The sequence below is a fragment of the Scyliorhinus canicula genome, chromosome 18, assembly GCF_902713615.1.
Source record: "Scyliorhinus canicula chromosome 18, sScyCan1.1, whole genome shotgun sequence".
Taxonomy (NCBI): Eukaryota; Metazoa; Chordata; class Chondrichthyes; order Carcharhiniformes; family Scyliorhinidae; genus Scyliorhinus; species Scyliorhinus canicula.
In genome coordinates, this window is record NC_052163.1 from 22,808,361 (window position 1) to 22,823,298 (window position 14,938).

The window sequence follows — 14,938 nt, forward strand, 5'->3', positions numbered from 1 at the left end:
GGTATTTGGAAAATTGCTGCTTTCATAACATTGACTCAACTTTATATGGAGCAAATTTAAAACTTCAAACATACCTGTGAACGAAATGGAACAGTTATATGTGCTCAGGTTTGAATATTTAATTCCTTTTAGCAGAATCCATTTGTTCTTAAAACGCTATTATTCTCCTAATTGACCTGTGTTGTTCATGGTACTCTTGAGATTGGCTATATGGCAGTGCTTTTCCCCGTGGATTCTTCCAGCTCTTTACTTTCATGGAAATATGGCCTTGGAACTGGGGCCACTATTAAAAATTTCAGATTTTAGCATTTAAATCGTATACATTTTGAAAATACACCGGCCTCAGGCATTTCAATTTAGTTCGGCACAGTGGTTAGCACTGTTGTCTCATAGCGGCAAGGACGTGGATTCGATACCTGCCTTGGGTGACCGCGTAGAGTTTGCATGTTCTCCCCGTATCTCCGTGGGTTTCCTCCAGGTGCTCCGATTTCCTCCCACAGTCCAAAGATGTGTAGGTTAGGTGGGATTACAGGAAAAGGGCATGGGAGTGGTCCTAGGTAAGGTGCTCCTTCAGAGGGTCAGTGCAGACTCGATGGGCCGAATGGCCTCCTTCAGCACTGTATGGATTCAATGGTTCATATAATTTATGTAAGTAGCATAAAATATTAGTACAGAAATAATTGCTAATTTTTTTCCCCCCAAAGTAATGTTTAAAAATTAGATGAACAATTTTCCCTCAAATGTAAGGATAGGACCTCAAACTTTCTTTTAAAGCCTGAAAGACCTTGTATGTTATACTGACATTGTAGCAGTTAGTTCTGCAGTAACACTGACATAATTTTGACATTATCTGTAACAAATAAAATTGAGTGCTAGCATGTGACAGATGTGCATGAATGTGAATGATAAGTCAGCACTTAATACTAGACTCTCTGCTGTCTAGTTTCTTAATCAAGAGATTAGATTATGAGCGTTAATTGTGCTCTGCATTTCCATTCTTCTGTCCACATAATTTCCTAAAGACATGTCTGAACTTTTAACCACATCACGTGCACTTTAGTAGTTCTATAACTGTTGACAGTGTCTGACACTATTAATTCAAAAACACAGAAGGTTTATAGTCAGCTGAATAGCTGATTAGACAGAAAAGTCACTGAGTGACATAATTGCGGCCAGGAACTAAGTTGAAAGGTTTTATGTTTAACGACCTTCATTTGCTGTCTGTTCTGCCTATGCCATCAATTTGCAGTTGAATATCAGCACTTTTTAATAGCTTTATGAAAACAGTCTCTGTTTTGGAGGGTCCTAGTCATAGTCAAGGATCAGGAGCTGATGAGGTCAGTTTCGAGGTCACTCAGTTGCTGTGTCACACTGCCTGGTTTCTGATTGAAAGACGGTCCCATTGTTTCAGCGGGTCCAAAGTTAACTTTAGATTGGAAATATATTGCAGCTCTGCGTTTGTCACTAATTGTTTTTTTTTCCTGGCAACTCATAAGTATCAATTTTGGTCAACTTTTTTTTGTTTCAGCCTGCGTCTCTAAGTGATATTCAAACCTGTTTAGATTTGTCTTTGAATACTGGGACCGGTTGTGCAAAACTGAGGTCTGATTGCAGAAAAGTGCAGACATGTGAGGCTGGCTCCCCTTCCTTTAGCTCCCCTTCCTTTAGCTTGCAAAGTGAAAGATGGTTGTTCAGAGGTAGATTTGTAGTGCCAAGTTTTGTGTGTTGTTATTTGCACTTGGAATGCAGCCGATGGATGAACCATACAACTACATCCTGCTTTGCCTACAGTGTCCAATCAATTCAACGTTATGTAGCCGCACAGAAATATTGATTCAACCAAGATCCACTTAAATACTTGATTCTCTTTGTGATTTGTAACATGATCCTGTGCAAATCATCAAAATGGTTTAATATCTATTTGTTTTGATATTGTAGCAGGGTGGGATGGGGGAAAGCTGCAGAATTCTCCGTCATTGCAAGAACATTGGAATTTGTGGGACCAAGAAAATCTATCCTTTCTTGAGAGACTAACCTCTTCTTTCCAGGAATACTTTTAAATATTCAAAATAAAACCAAGAAAATGCTGAAAACGCTGGGCAGTTCAAGCAGCATCTGGTCGAGCGAAACTAGAGTCAGCATTTCGGGTCAAGATGACCTGTCATCAGTCCTGATGTTAACTCTGTTTCTCTCCACAGATACTGCCTGACCTGAGTATTTCCAGCACTTTTTGTTTCTATTTCAGCTTTCCGGCATTCGCAGTACTTTGTTTTGTATTGGTGCTTCAAATTATTTTTCTCATGACTTATTCCATAACTTCATTTCCTTTTTGGTGAAAAATCTCCATCTAGCCTCGCCCAAGACTCCCAAACTTTTCTCTTTACTTTTAACCTGACTCACTGATATTCACATCCTCCATTGTGGAAAACTGCGAGTATGTGTGGCTCATGTGTCCGCCACTGAACCATGCGTAGAGGTCTTCTATCCAGGGTACCGGTCAACATTCAAAACGGGAGGCGCGATTTACTGTCCTTTTACAATCCCCGCATAACCTGGCAGTGCCATTAGGTTTCAAGACTGGCACTATCGGCACCCCCAAGCCCCAAACTGTTTTGGGCAGAAGATGCCCAACTGCTCCAGTCGGTCTAGCTCCTCATCCAATTTTGGTTTCAGGAATGGGACGGGCACAGAAATACCCCGGTTGTGCTGATGGGTCTACAAAGATCTGACGGTGGCTCCCCAGATAGCCCCCAAACCTTTCTTAAATACTTCTGGAAACTTTGCGAGCACTGCACCTGGCTATCCAGGCACATCTGGCAAACGTGCTGCCAGTCCAAACGGAGGCATTTTAACCAATTGTGCCCCAGGAAGCTTGGCCCAGTCCCTTGGACTATTACCACTGATAAATTCACAGACTGCTGCTCGAACTCCATGGGGACCACCGAGGTGCCTGCGATCACGAACGAGGTTTTTACGCCTACAGAGCTCCCTGGTTAAAGGTTCAGTTCCACCCCCTCATCAGGGAAGATGGTATTCAGGTGAGGCCTCGGGGATCCTAATGGCCAAGACCCCATGACCTCCGTGCAGATTGTAACAGGGTGTAAAACGGAACCAGTATCTCTTGCCTTGTGAAAGGCTCAGAAAAATGACCACAGCTATTAGTGAGGACTAGTTCGCGCTCCACAGATTCTATCAGACTTGCTGAGATTGTCCAGCATTTTCTGTTTTTCTTTCAGATTCCAGCATCCACAGTAATTTGCTTTTTATGCTAATTCTGGCAGTTACTGCTAGAATTCACCCTTTTTACTCTTCCTTTAATCCTGAGATGAAAACAGCTATAAGCATTAACTTGTTTCTGGAGCAAGTAAATGCTTGTGCTCATTTATAAATCACTCCATGGCCTGAAGCTACTTACCTCTGGAACTTTCCCTAGCCCTACACTCTGACCAATAGTTACTAGTCTTCCAATTCTGGTCTAGTGTGTGTTCCACAATCTCTGCTCAACCAATGATAAAGCCTGCAATCGTCATATCCCTAAACTCTGGAATTTCCAAACTCATGTGCCATACTATATCTCTTACGCCTCAAAAGCCTCCTCAGAAGCTACCTCTTCAACCAAATTTATAATCACACCTATCTAACATTTACCCGAACTGCTGTTTGGTATCCCGCCCTCTTTGTTGAGTATCGTTGAACAGTTTTCTACATTGCAGGTGCTAATTAATGTAATTTGTGATTACTCTGTACCCTTGTTGGACTAGCCTAATAGAGAATGAACTTGCGTCCCATTTCACCCATAACTATTGCTTCGGCTCTCTTACCGAAGACAGGTCCAACTCATAGCACCTCTTCCTCAACCACGGGTCGAAGAAGGAGGATGGTCTTAAATCCACCGCAGCTGGAAGGGCTTTTCAAACCCATGGTTGCGACCCGCGGGTGGGTCGTGAGCCACCTCCTCCCGACGTCAGTGTACTGTCCCACTGCCAGTTACTTTAAACAAACGCCGGAGACCTTTTACTGGAAGTGGCAGAAGGGAGCAGGTCACATGCCCCATGCACTGTTCTGAGCGCGAAATCACCGAGCAGAGATTCCTCCATTTTGTAGCTGCCAGCACTGATGAATTGAAAATTGACCGTTCTGTAATAAGGAAGAGAGTGTCAGGGACACAAACCGACCAGGATCTCGCAACTAAATCTGCTGGAGAGAGCTGTACAGGGGAGTCCACAGCAGGACAAAGCAGTGGTGGTGTGAGCTCCAGGGCCTCTGGTAGCAAACCATTAAGTAGAAGCTGAAATCAGGAACAAAGCAGAATTAAGATAATTAAAGAATAGCTTTATTAATTGTGCCAATGCAAATCGGGATGCAAAGCCTATGTGAGTTATATGTAGGAAAGTACTGGCAAATGAAAGTTTTAAACCCTCAAAAAAAACTTCAAGGGCATTTGAAGACTAAACATGGCGTGTCCTATTTATTTTTGTTTTTTGAGGATGCAGCGAGAACATAAATCGTCAACTGAAATCCTCAGCAGAAATGTTACATTGAATGACAGAAGTAGAATTGGCCTCTTGCATGGTAGCTTCCCTTTACATGTTAACTTACCGCGTAGCTAAAGAGAAAATGTCCCACACTAGCTAATTCTCCCTGCGGCAATAGACATAGTCTGTACAGTCCTAGATGAGAGGTTAGCTGAAAAAGTTAAATGCATCCCAGTTAGTGATAACATAGTGGCTCGCCGAACTTGTGATATTGCTGAGAATTTGGAAGCCCAGCTTATATCTTGTTTAAATCAGCTCAAGTTCTCAATTCAACTGGATGAAATTACAGAATTTTCAGATTGTGCATCGTTGCTAGTTTACGTTAGGTATGTATGGCACAATGAATTTGTTGAGGATTTACTTGCTGACTGACATTACCAACAAACACGACTGGTGCAGAGATTTATGAAGCATTGAATAGTTACGTGGTTGGAAAGTGCGGACTCAACTGGGTTCATTGCAGAGGAATCACAAGCGATGAAGCAGCCAATATGACTGGGAAAAACAATGGAGTTATAATAAGGATTAAGGAGGCAGTTGGTGAGGACATTCTTGGGATTTATTGTTTTATTCACCTCAGGCATTGGCATCAAAAGGAATTCCATCCGATCTTAAAGTGGTGTTGAAAGGAATTGTGAGTGTCGTGTATTTCATTAAACACAGCGCACGCAATACCAGGCTTTTTGAGGCATTATGTTCCGATATGGTGCCACGCACCCACACTTATTGTTCCACACACAAGTATTTTGGCTGTCAAGGGGTCGGCTGCTTGTCAAAGTTTACGAACTGAGGTATCCTTGAGAAATCGTACCCTCTGGCTGACTCGTTTGCTGATGAAACTTGGATTCTAACTGTGTCTTACCTTGCAGACATCTTTTCAATTCTAAATGAACTGAACCTCATTGCAAGGGAAGGATGATGGTTGCTTTTGGCACTCTGAAGAAATTGATGCTTTCCAAAAGACGTTGAAAGTTTGGCAACTGTGAGTAGAAAGCCACAACTACTTCATGTTCCTCATGGTGCTACGACAGATCGAAGAAAATAGTGTTAGTAAGTCAATAGACTGGCAAGTCTTATTCAGTCCCCTCTGGCTGCGCTGATCAACAGTTTTTGTCTCTACTTTCCAGAGAAGTATCAGATTTTGAGAGAGAACCAGAGGGTGAAAAATCCCCTCCGAGACTCCAGAATTAATTATTTTTTTAAATTATTATTTTTTTCCAATTAAGGAGCAATTCAGCATGGCCAATCCACCATCCCTGCACATTTTTTTGGGTTGGGGGGGGGCGGGGGGAGACACGGGGAGAATGTGCAAACTTCAGATGGACAGTGACCTGGGGCCGGAATCGAACCCGGGACCGCGGCGCCGTGAGGAAGCAGTGCTAACCACTGTGCCATCGTGCCACCCTGCCCAGAGACAATTACTACCTTGCCGCTGAATCCAAATGAAGAAACTCAACTTCTGCGCCTCACCTGTGACAGCACATTAAAAACACTACACAAGTCAATGAGGCTGTAAGTAGCATCTCCGAGGTGTATGCAGTGCTGAGTAAAACAAGCATTTTGTTGCTTTTGCCCTTCACAACAACCTACAAGTGCGAGGTTGGATCACAAAGATGAAGACAGCACAAAGGAACTCTGCACCCGATATGCTCATAGCCCTCTCCTCCTGTGAAACTGATTGGAGTGAGATCGCGAGGACCAAGTAAGCTCACCCGTCGAATTGAAAGTAAAAGAAAATGGTGGGTCATGAAGGTTGCCCGGTGTGTGTCCTGAAGGTTGGCAGGTTGGTAAAACAGGGTCCCGGGAAAAAACGTTTGAAAAATACTGATCTAACCCCATGCTGGTGGTACCAATCTGACCCACACACATCCTCTAGCCACCCATAAACAAGGCCATATTGTTGTGACAACATACACTTTTACATGCATGTCATAGTCTGGAGTTATGGAAATAGATAGTAGAGGCTCCATTTCTTTCCATTACCTGACTGACCAGGAATCTTTCCTGTTCTTTGCACCTGCCATTGGTGTGTGTTGGAAGGATTTACCAAGTTGATCTTTTTTGCCATGTTATGAACACCTTTCTTGGCCACACAGTCCTAGGATGGGACTAGAAGCCGAAGCTTCTGGCTCAGAGGCAGGCAGGGACGCTACCCACTGAATCACAAGACCACTTCCACATCTTCCAACCCCTTCCAATTCCACTTCTGTCTGTATCTGGGAATAAATATAACATCAAGTCACTTACTTTCTAAACCCTTTTAACTGCTTGATTCAAGCAATTATTATTTCATCCCATCCCATATTGACTTGCGTTCAGTCCCTCAAGTCCAAGGGGCATAATTTTGAGCAGAACCATTCATCACCTGATCTGGCTGGGCTACATCCAAGTACAATCAAGCCACACTCGCCTCAGCCAAAAGCATCCACTTGTTCAATGTCATCCCAGAATCCAAACAAAATTACCATCATCTTTTTTCTACGACCCACCATCTCAGCAAAACAGTTTTTTTTTCCATGCCTCCAAAAACAAGTATGAAGAGCTCGTTGACTTCTTGTCCATCCATTCACCTGCCTCTGAGCCAAACTTTTCACCAGGCTCTTTCTCCCCCCCCCCCCCCCCCCCCACCACCACTGTTTATTCCCCACCCACCCAAGCTCTGAGTCAATATTTTTCTCAAATATTATTCTCAAATAAGCAAAGAAATGGACACCTGAAACGGAAAATAATTCTCAATCCTCAGCCGGTCTGAGAGCATTTGTAGAGAGAAGTACAAATTTCACATTTCAGGTTGTGACCTTTCATCACATTTTATTTCTTTAGTTTCTTTCTCATTCCTCTCCAAGATCGTCTTGTTATGAGGCCCACATCCTAATCGCTTTTTACTGACCTTCCTGACCCCACCTCCCATCCCTTGCTGGACAACACTAAATATTGTTCTCCTCTTGCGTATTGTACTGCTGCCTTCCAAAACCTATGTCATCAATCCACGTATCAAAATATCCAACCTCCATCCTTCTGTACTGCCACATCACCACAATCAACATTCTATTTATTATAGTGCCGTTAATGTAATAAATCATCCCAAGATGCTTCATCGGAGGATTATAAAACAAAATGTGACACTGCCACATAAGGAAATGTTAGGTCAAATAACAAAAAGCTTGGTCAAAGAGGTGGGCTTTAGGAGTGTTTTAATGGAAGGAAAGTCTCCAAAGTTCTTGCATGTACTATTGCCTCTCAAAACCTTGCTTATTTTTTTTGCTGGGCTTCCAACCCCATCACGAAGACCACCGTTTTCCACCTCTTTAAACACCCACCTTTGCCATTCCCTCAGACCATCTGCCGTTACAACTTTCTTCCATGCTTTTATCACATCTAGACACGACTATCCAATGCTTTCCCATCTGATATCCTGTTCCCCACAGTGAATACTTCAGCTGCTAGTATCATCCTTTTTAAAACATTTATTTTTCTATAAATTGAGAGTACCAAATTTTTTTTTTCCAATTAAGGGGCAATTCAGCGTGGCCAATCTACCTAAACTTTGAGTTGTGCGGGTGAATCCCATGCAGAAATGGGGAGAATGTGCAGCACCAGTAGATCCCCACTCCGCTGCTGTAAAAAATAATTTGGGGTGGTCGGTAAGTCCCGCCTAAATCTCATTCACACATCACCTCTGACTTGCTGATCAACATTAGCACTGACAGCTACAATTTAATATTCTTGTTTTTCTGTTCAATTCCTACATGTTATCACTCTTCCCGATCACTGCACAGGGTGTCATTCATCAATCCAATATCCCCATCATACCCCATTTCTGTGGGGCCAAAGCAAAGACCTGCTCCCAGACAGTGGCATCTTTCCCCCTGGCATCAGACAGGAGTCTGTATCAAACTGTACTCACAGGCCAGGAATCTCCTAGGCCTCATGCTCTTGCAGACCTTTCTTATCCAATAATTAATATCCTGACAAAGTGCAGAAGAAATTATGAATTGGCTCTAACTCAAAAGCGGATGTAAATAAGTGGTTGTGGAGGGGAAGTTTTACCACTCGTATTACAAAACAAAGTAAAACCATAAAGTAGGTGAAGCAGTTTGACATCAAAAACTCTTTACGGGTAGATGTTTGAATGTGACTCACACTTCTTGTAATTCAACTGCGATTGTTCATACATTTATCATTCAGGAGTAATCGTCTGGGGCTCATTTTTGAGTAACTTATAATTTGCATCATCTATGGCTCATGCATCATGTTAGATGTTTGAGTGGGTGAATTAATGGTAAATAGCAAATACAATGCTGGGTTTTCATTTACAATGGTGGTGCATTGATGTATCCGTTGATGTAAAATGTGCTTGTGCTATTTATTTGCTGCCACTACCCTTTTTTCAAAATTCATTTACGGGATGTGGGCATCGCTGGTCAGGCTAGCATTTATTGCGCTTCCCGAGTTGTCCTTCAGAAGGTGGTGGTGAGTTGCCTTTTTGAACTGCTGCAGTCCTTGAGGTGTAGGTACATCCACTGTAATATTAGGGTGGTAGTGCCAGAATGTTGCCCCCACTGATAGTGAAGGAGCGGCGATATATTTCCAAGTCAGGGTGATGAGTGACATGGAGGGGAACCTCCAGGTGGTGGGCTTCCCAGGTATCTGATGCCCTTGTCCTTCTAGATGGTAGTGGTACTGGTGCTGTCTAAGGATCCTTGGTGAGTTACTGCAGTGTTTCTTGTAGATGGTACACATGACTGCCACTGTTCGTCGGTGGCAGAGGATTTGAATTTTGTGGAAGGGGAAACAATCAAGCGGGCTGCTTTGTCCTGGATTAGGCTCCTTGAGTGTTGTTGGAGCTGAATTCATCCAGGTAAGTGGGGATTATTCCATTACACTCCTGACTTGTTACTTGTAGATGGTGGGCAGGCTTTGGGGAGGACAGGAGGTGAGTTACTTGCCGTAGGATTCCTAGCCGGTGACCTGCCCTTGTAGCCACAGTATTAATATGGCTAGTCCAGTTTAGTGTCTGATCAATCGTAACCCCCTGGATATTGATTGTGGGGGATTCAGCGATTGTAGTGCCATTGAATGTCAAGGAGTGGTGATTAGATCCTCTCCTGTAGGATATGGTCATTGCCTGCCTCTTGTGTGGCATGAATGTAACTTGGCACTATGTGAAGCACACAATAGAACACAAAATAATGCTAACCAGTGTGCCAATGGAGGAAACTAGACCTCAAGTGTATTTGAAAAAATGATTAAAACAAAGTGGAAATGTAAATTTTGAATAAGAATTATTGATTCACAAGAATTGTACTGGAGAATGTAATGTATTGTTAGTATGATGCAGAATATTTTCAAAAGCAAAATACGGGGGATGCTGAAAATCTGAGAGAGAAACTGAAAACGCTGGAGATACTATCTGTCGAGAGAGAGAAAAGTGGTTAATTCATCAGATCTCGTGAAGAAAGGTCACAGACCTTTTAAAAACCGCCGTGTATCGTATCAACATGACTTGTGTCAATGCTATTTTATTTGAGGAGGGAGCTGATGGTGGGATCCCTCTCCTTCAGATGCCATGAGCAATATGGTTTTGGTGAAACGTTTTCATCCAAATGAAAGGTTTTTAACGTGTGAAAGAATAGTCATAATATGTTAATAGACAACCAGATTTCCCCTCACTGTTTTGCCACTTCTAGTCTTACCAGGCCATGTACATTGCACAGCTGAGAGCACAGATGGGTGGTCTTTGTTTTGTAGGAGTCAGCACAGGCGGCAGCTCAGTGGCCCCTTGATCTTCATTTGTTTGGGATGATGTCTTCCCTTTTGCCCAGTGCTTCCCTTTTGCTAATAATCAGGAGCTCAATAATATAGAGTTCAGTTTAGTTTAGCTCAGTTGGCTGGACAGCTAATTTGTGATGCAGAGGAAGGCCAACAGTGCCAGTTCAATTCCCTTGCCACCTGAGGTTATTCAGGAAGGCTGCACATTCTCAACCTAGTGATGCGACCATCAATTCACGCGAAACAGAGAGTAGACGTAAACTGTGGCTTTAATCAACTAGAACAGTGCCTGCCTGCGACTGCTCTACTAGTGGGAGCCGCCTACAGGTCAGCTGCTCTTTATACCTCCCCTGAAGGGGCGGAGCCCACAAGGGCACCAACATGATACATTCTGTGTAACATCGTACAATGGTCCATAGGTGGAGTCCACATGGGCAACAGTGTGATACAGTGTAATACAGTGGTGAATGGTTAGTACAATACGTTCACCACACCTAGCTCCTCGCCTGAAGTGTGGTGACTCTGGTTAAATCACCACTAGTGCCCTCCCCCTCAAAGGGAAAGCAGCCTGTGGTCATCTGAGACTATGGCAACTTTACTTACTTTCATATGGAACTAGATTGTGTACCACCATTCCGTGCATTAGTGCTGGAATGCACTGTGCCATCAAATATTTAGTATGGCATTGCATTGGTTCTACAGTTTCTTTGAAGATATCCTGGAATGCATCGCCCACAGTGATTCATTTAGCAATGTTTGAAATCTGTTTAAAACATTCTCAGTAAATTATGTCATAGACATAGACAGCACAGACACCTGTAGGGTAAATGGGAGTAATAAGTGATAGCATGACATTGGTAATGAGCACATATAGTAGATCATTTGATTCTTCCGAGTTCCATTTTTAGTGCATTAGCTAATTTATGTGAAGTTAACAAAATTGTTCTGCACATCTGTGTTAACTGGTGTGATTAAAATGACTGGTGTAATTTCACCCCTAAATATTTACATATTTTGATTCACTTGAGTGATTTTAACAATAGTGTGACCACTACTAATTCATCCCAGCCAGGGCACAGTGCATGTTGTGGCCTTCGACTATGCATGTGCGACAGCCTGTAATAACGCACCCTGTCATTCCCTTGTAGAAATTAAGAATTTGTTTTGGTTTTGGTAGATTTATTCATGCCGAGGAAGCCACAGTGAAAAGAAGAAGAAGTTGAGAGACTGAAAAAAAAGGATTAGTATCGTGAGCGAAGATAGTAATTATAGACAACACGATTTGACGAGGAGTTCTGAAATCTGTACGCATGAGATGGAATAATTTCAATACAGTGTTTCTATTTTTAAAAAGAGCAAAACAGAATCCCAATTATTCAACCTTCTATGTTGGTCACCAGCTTTAGTTGTTTTCAGGAAACCAAAATGGGTGTTATTCGGAAAAATACATGACCAAACCTAATCAAATTAGCACTACCACACTAAACAGAAAGGACCAATTTTCTTAGTGTGGTTATTTAATCCTATTATTTGGAAAGGTTATTTAATCCTATTATTTTGAAAGGTTTTATTATATTATGTTGAAAATGTTGTCCAGCTCTATTTTATGCTCTATGTATATTTTATATATAGTTATATATCTTAAACATATATAAATGTAGCAGTTTATCATCTTGAGCAATGTCCTCGGCCAAATAGGCTGTCTAAAGTGCCTGTCCAAGTATTTTACCATGTCAGAGAATTGTGGATGAAACTGCACAAAACTGTAATGTTCACCAAATAATGTAGTAGTAGAAATAAAATGTTGCAATATATGTTGTGTAATTATTTAATAAACGTTACGCAATGTTGTGCCATGAATATGTTTACATTTCAGACACCACTACAAGTAAATGTTTCACATTGTAGGTATTTTATTTTTCAAAGATGATTTATTTTGACCATGGCAAGCAAATGTAGCTTGCAGCTCCAGAACACGAGTTAAATTGAGTCTCGTATTTGATTCAGTCACAGGCAGCTGGAAAAGTATAAATACACAAATGTATGTGAAAATAAAATTAACAAGGAAGTAAAGCATAAGGTCAAATGGTGGACTTTCTCTAGCTTATACCCTTCCACCTTTTACGTCCCTACTTTTCAGATTTGATTTTATTACAGGGGTAAAAAGCACTCTGGCAGAGCACCAGCAGCCCATTTTGCACATTGCTTGATTATCCTTAGCAGATCAGTTGCCTGTTGATGCCTTAGCAGAACAGTTTGCCCCCACTTGAGATGAATTCCCCCCCCCCCCCCCTACATCTGATAGGCATCTTCTTTGCCTTTCTAACATTTTAAGAATGGATGAGGCAGCTTTTAACTTTTGGGTGGCTGTCAGAGACTGAAGCTGCTCAAGTAGGAAAGGTGAGCAACCCACTGGAAAGTGGTCGTTTGCAATCAGACATCCTGTTTCAGTGTAATATTGGGTAAACTAGACATCACCACTGAGGGAGATGGGTGATGATGGCACAAAAGGTTGCTTGGAGCAAAGACAACTTGACAACAACCGTCTTTATTCATTAGTGGCTGCATTGCGGACAAAACTGCTTGGAGTGCACACAATGCATGACCTGCCTGTTCTTTACTAAAATGGCAATCTAGAACCTATATACATTGTAGGAAAGATTGGGAGGAGACAGTGGTGTAGTGCCTATGTCACTGGACTAGTAATCCAGAGTCCTGGCTAATGCTCTGTGGACCTATGTTCAATATCCACCACAGCAATTAAATTAATAAATCTGCAATTGAAAAAGCTAGTCTTTAATGGTAATCATGAAACTATAATTTTTTTTGTTAAAAATCCATCTGGTTCACTAATGGCTGGAACATCTGCTATCATAGAACCATAGAAATCCTACAGTGCAGAAGGAGGCCATTCAGCTAATCAAGTCTATACCAATCCTCCAAACCTAGGCCCAATCCCCCCGCAACCCCACCTAACCGTCTGACACTAAGGAGCAATTTTTAGCAAAGCCGATCCACCTTACCGTTCGACTGAGAGGAATCGAGCACCCGGAGGAAACTCCGCACAGACAGTCCCACAAGGCCGCAATTGAACCCAGGTCCCTGGTGCTGTGAGGCAGCAGAGCTAACCATCGTGCCACCATGCTGCCATACTTACTGGTTTGGCCTTTGCAACTCCACACCACTAGAAATGACCTGTAACTGTTTAGCTGGAAGGGTAACCAACGCTGGCCTTGCCAGCAATGCCCACATCCCATGAAAGAACAAAGAAATAAAAAGGAGGGCAGCATGGTGGCACAGTGGGTTAGCACTGCGGCCTCTCAGCGCCGAGGTCCCAGGTTCAATCCCGGCTCTGGGTCACTGTCCGTGTGGAGTTTGCACATTCTCCCCGTGTTTGAGTGGGTTTCGCCCCCACGACACAAAGATGTGCAGGGTAGGTGGATTGGCCAAGCTAAATTGCCCCTTAATTGGAAAAAAAATGAATTGGGCACTCTAAATTTATTTTTAAAAAGAAATAAAAAGGATCCTGATTTGCATGTTAATAGAAAAGCCCTTCAACCGCCTAACGGTAAACTCCTTTTATAATGGATAGCTGGATTGCAGCAAATCTACCAGTCCCATTGCGATTATTACCACCTCACTGATACCATTTAAAATCTCGCAGTGCATTCTCTAAATCTCTTTGGCTACAGCAGCATGTTTAGGAGATCCTTTTACAGAGAATACACACCACAGAAATGAGCCATTCCGCCGTTGATGCCACCATTTGCCTTCTGTTTGAGCCTGCTCTCCCATCTAATTCTATCAGCATAATTCTCCCTCATGCTTTTCTAGCTCCCATAATGCACCGATGTTATACAAGTCAGCTACTCTGATAACGAGTTTCACATTTTCACCATTCCGTGAGTACGGACGTTTCTTCTTGGTACATATTTTAATTTCTTTGTGACTTTCTTATATTGACGGCTGTTGTTTCCGAATTAGTAAAACATGGGGCTGAACTTTCCAGGCCTATTAGCAACAGACTGTTGGAACAGTGTCTGGCAATATAACAGAAGGAAGACAGTGGGAGAGATTCCATATTGCCAGTGGCAGGAAACCTGGCTACACATATTCGACTTTGGATTCAAGTTTTAAAAACAGCATTTTATGAATATTTTGTAACATTGATTTGTCTCTGGCGCTGTAGGAAATTAAAATGCACAGTTGTCATGTACAGAATGGACCTCTGACAATGGACTTTTTAAAAAAAAATTATTTTTATTGGAATTTTTTGAAAAATATATATCAACAAAACAATAATAAAAATAATAATAATAAACACCCCCCCGCACCCCCTCAGGGCGAACTTAACCCTCTCCAACTTAATGAATCCCGCCATGTCATTAATCCAGGTCTCCACACTCGGAGGTCTTGCATCTTTCCACTGCAGCAAGATCCTCCGCCGGGCTACTAGGGACGCAAAGGCCAAGACATCGGCTTCTTTCGCCTCCTGCACTCCCGGCTCCACCCCAATCCCAAATATCGCGAGTCCCCAGCCTGGCTTGACCCTGGATCCCACCACCCTCGACACCGTCCCTGCCACCCCCTTCCAGAGCTCCTCCAGTGCCGTGCATGCCCAGAACATATGG

The 14,938-nt window shown here is 42.6% G+C and overlaps 2 protein-coding genes across 6 annotated transcripts in view; one reads left to right on the forward strand and one right to left on the reverse strand.

Moving 5' to 3' along the window:
- wipi1 (WD repeat domain, phosphoinositide interacting 1) overlaps positions 1-12,167 on the forward strand; it is a 92,334-nt gene extending 80,167 nt beyond the window's left edge. For all 4 annotated transcript variants that reach the window (XM_038777369.1, XM_038777367.1, XM_038777368.1 and 1 more), the window contains one exon: positions 11,485-12,167. Coding sequence is in view for 3 of the 4 variants with exons in the window: in XM_038777367.1 (XP_038633295.1) it covers positions 11,485-11,538 (54 nt within the window). In the remaining variant the exon portion in view is untranslated. The remainder of the gene's footprint in view (positions 1-11,484) is intronic.
- The window catches only part of LOC119953276 (archaemetzincin-2-like), a 291,941-nt gene continuing 280,946 nt past the window's right edge, over positions 3,944-14,938 (reverse strand). For both annotated transcript variants that reach the window (XR_005457983.1, XM_038777348.1), the window contains one exon: positions 3,944-5,557. Coding sequence is in view for 1 of the 2 variants with exons in the window: in XM_038777348.1 (XP_038633276.1) it covers positions 5,550-5,557 (8 nt within the window). In the remaining variant the exon portion in view is untranslated. The remainder of the gene's footprint in view (positions 5,558-14,938) is intronic.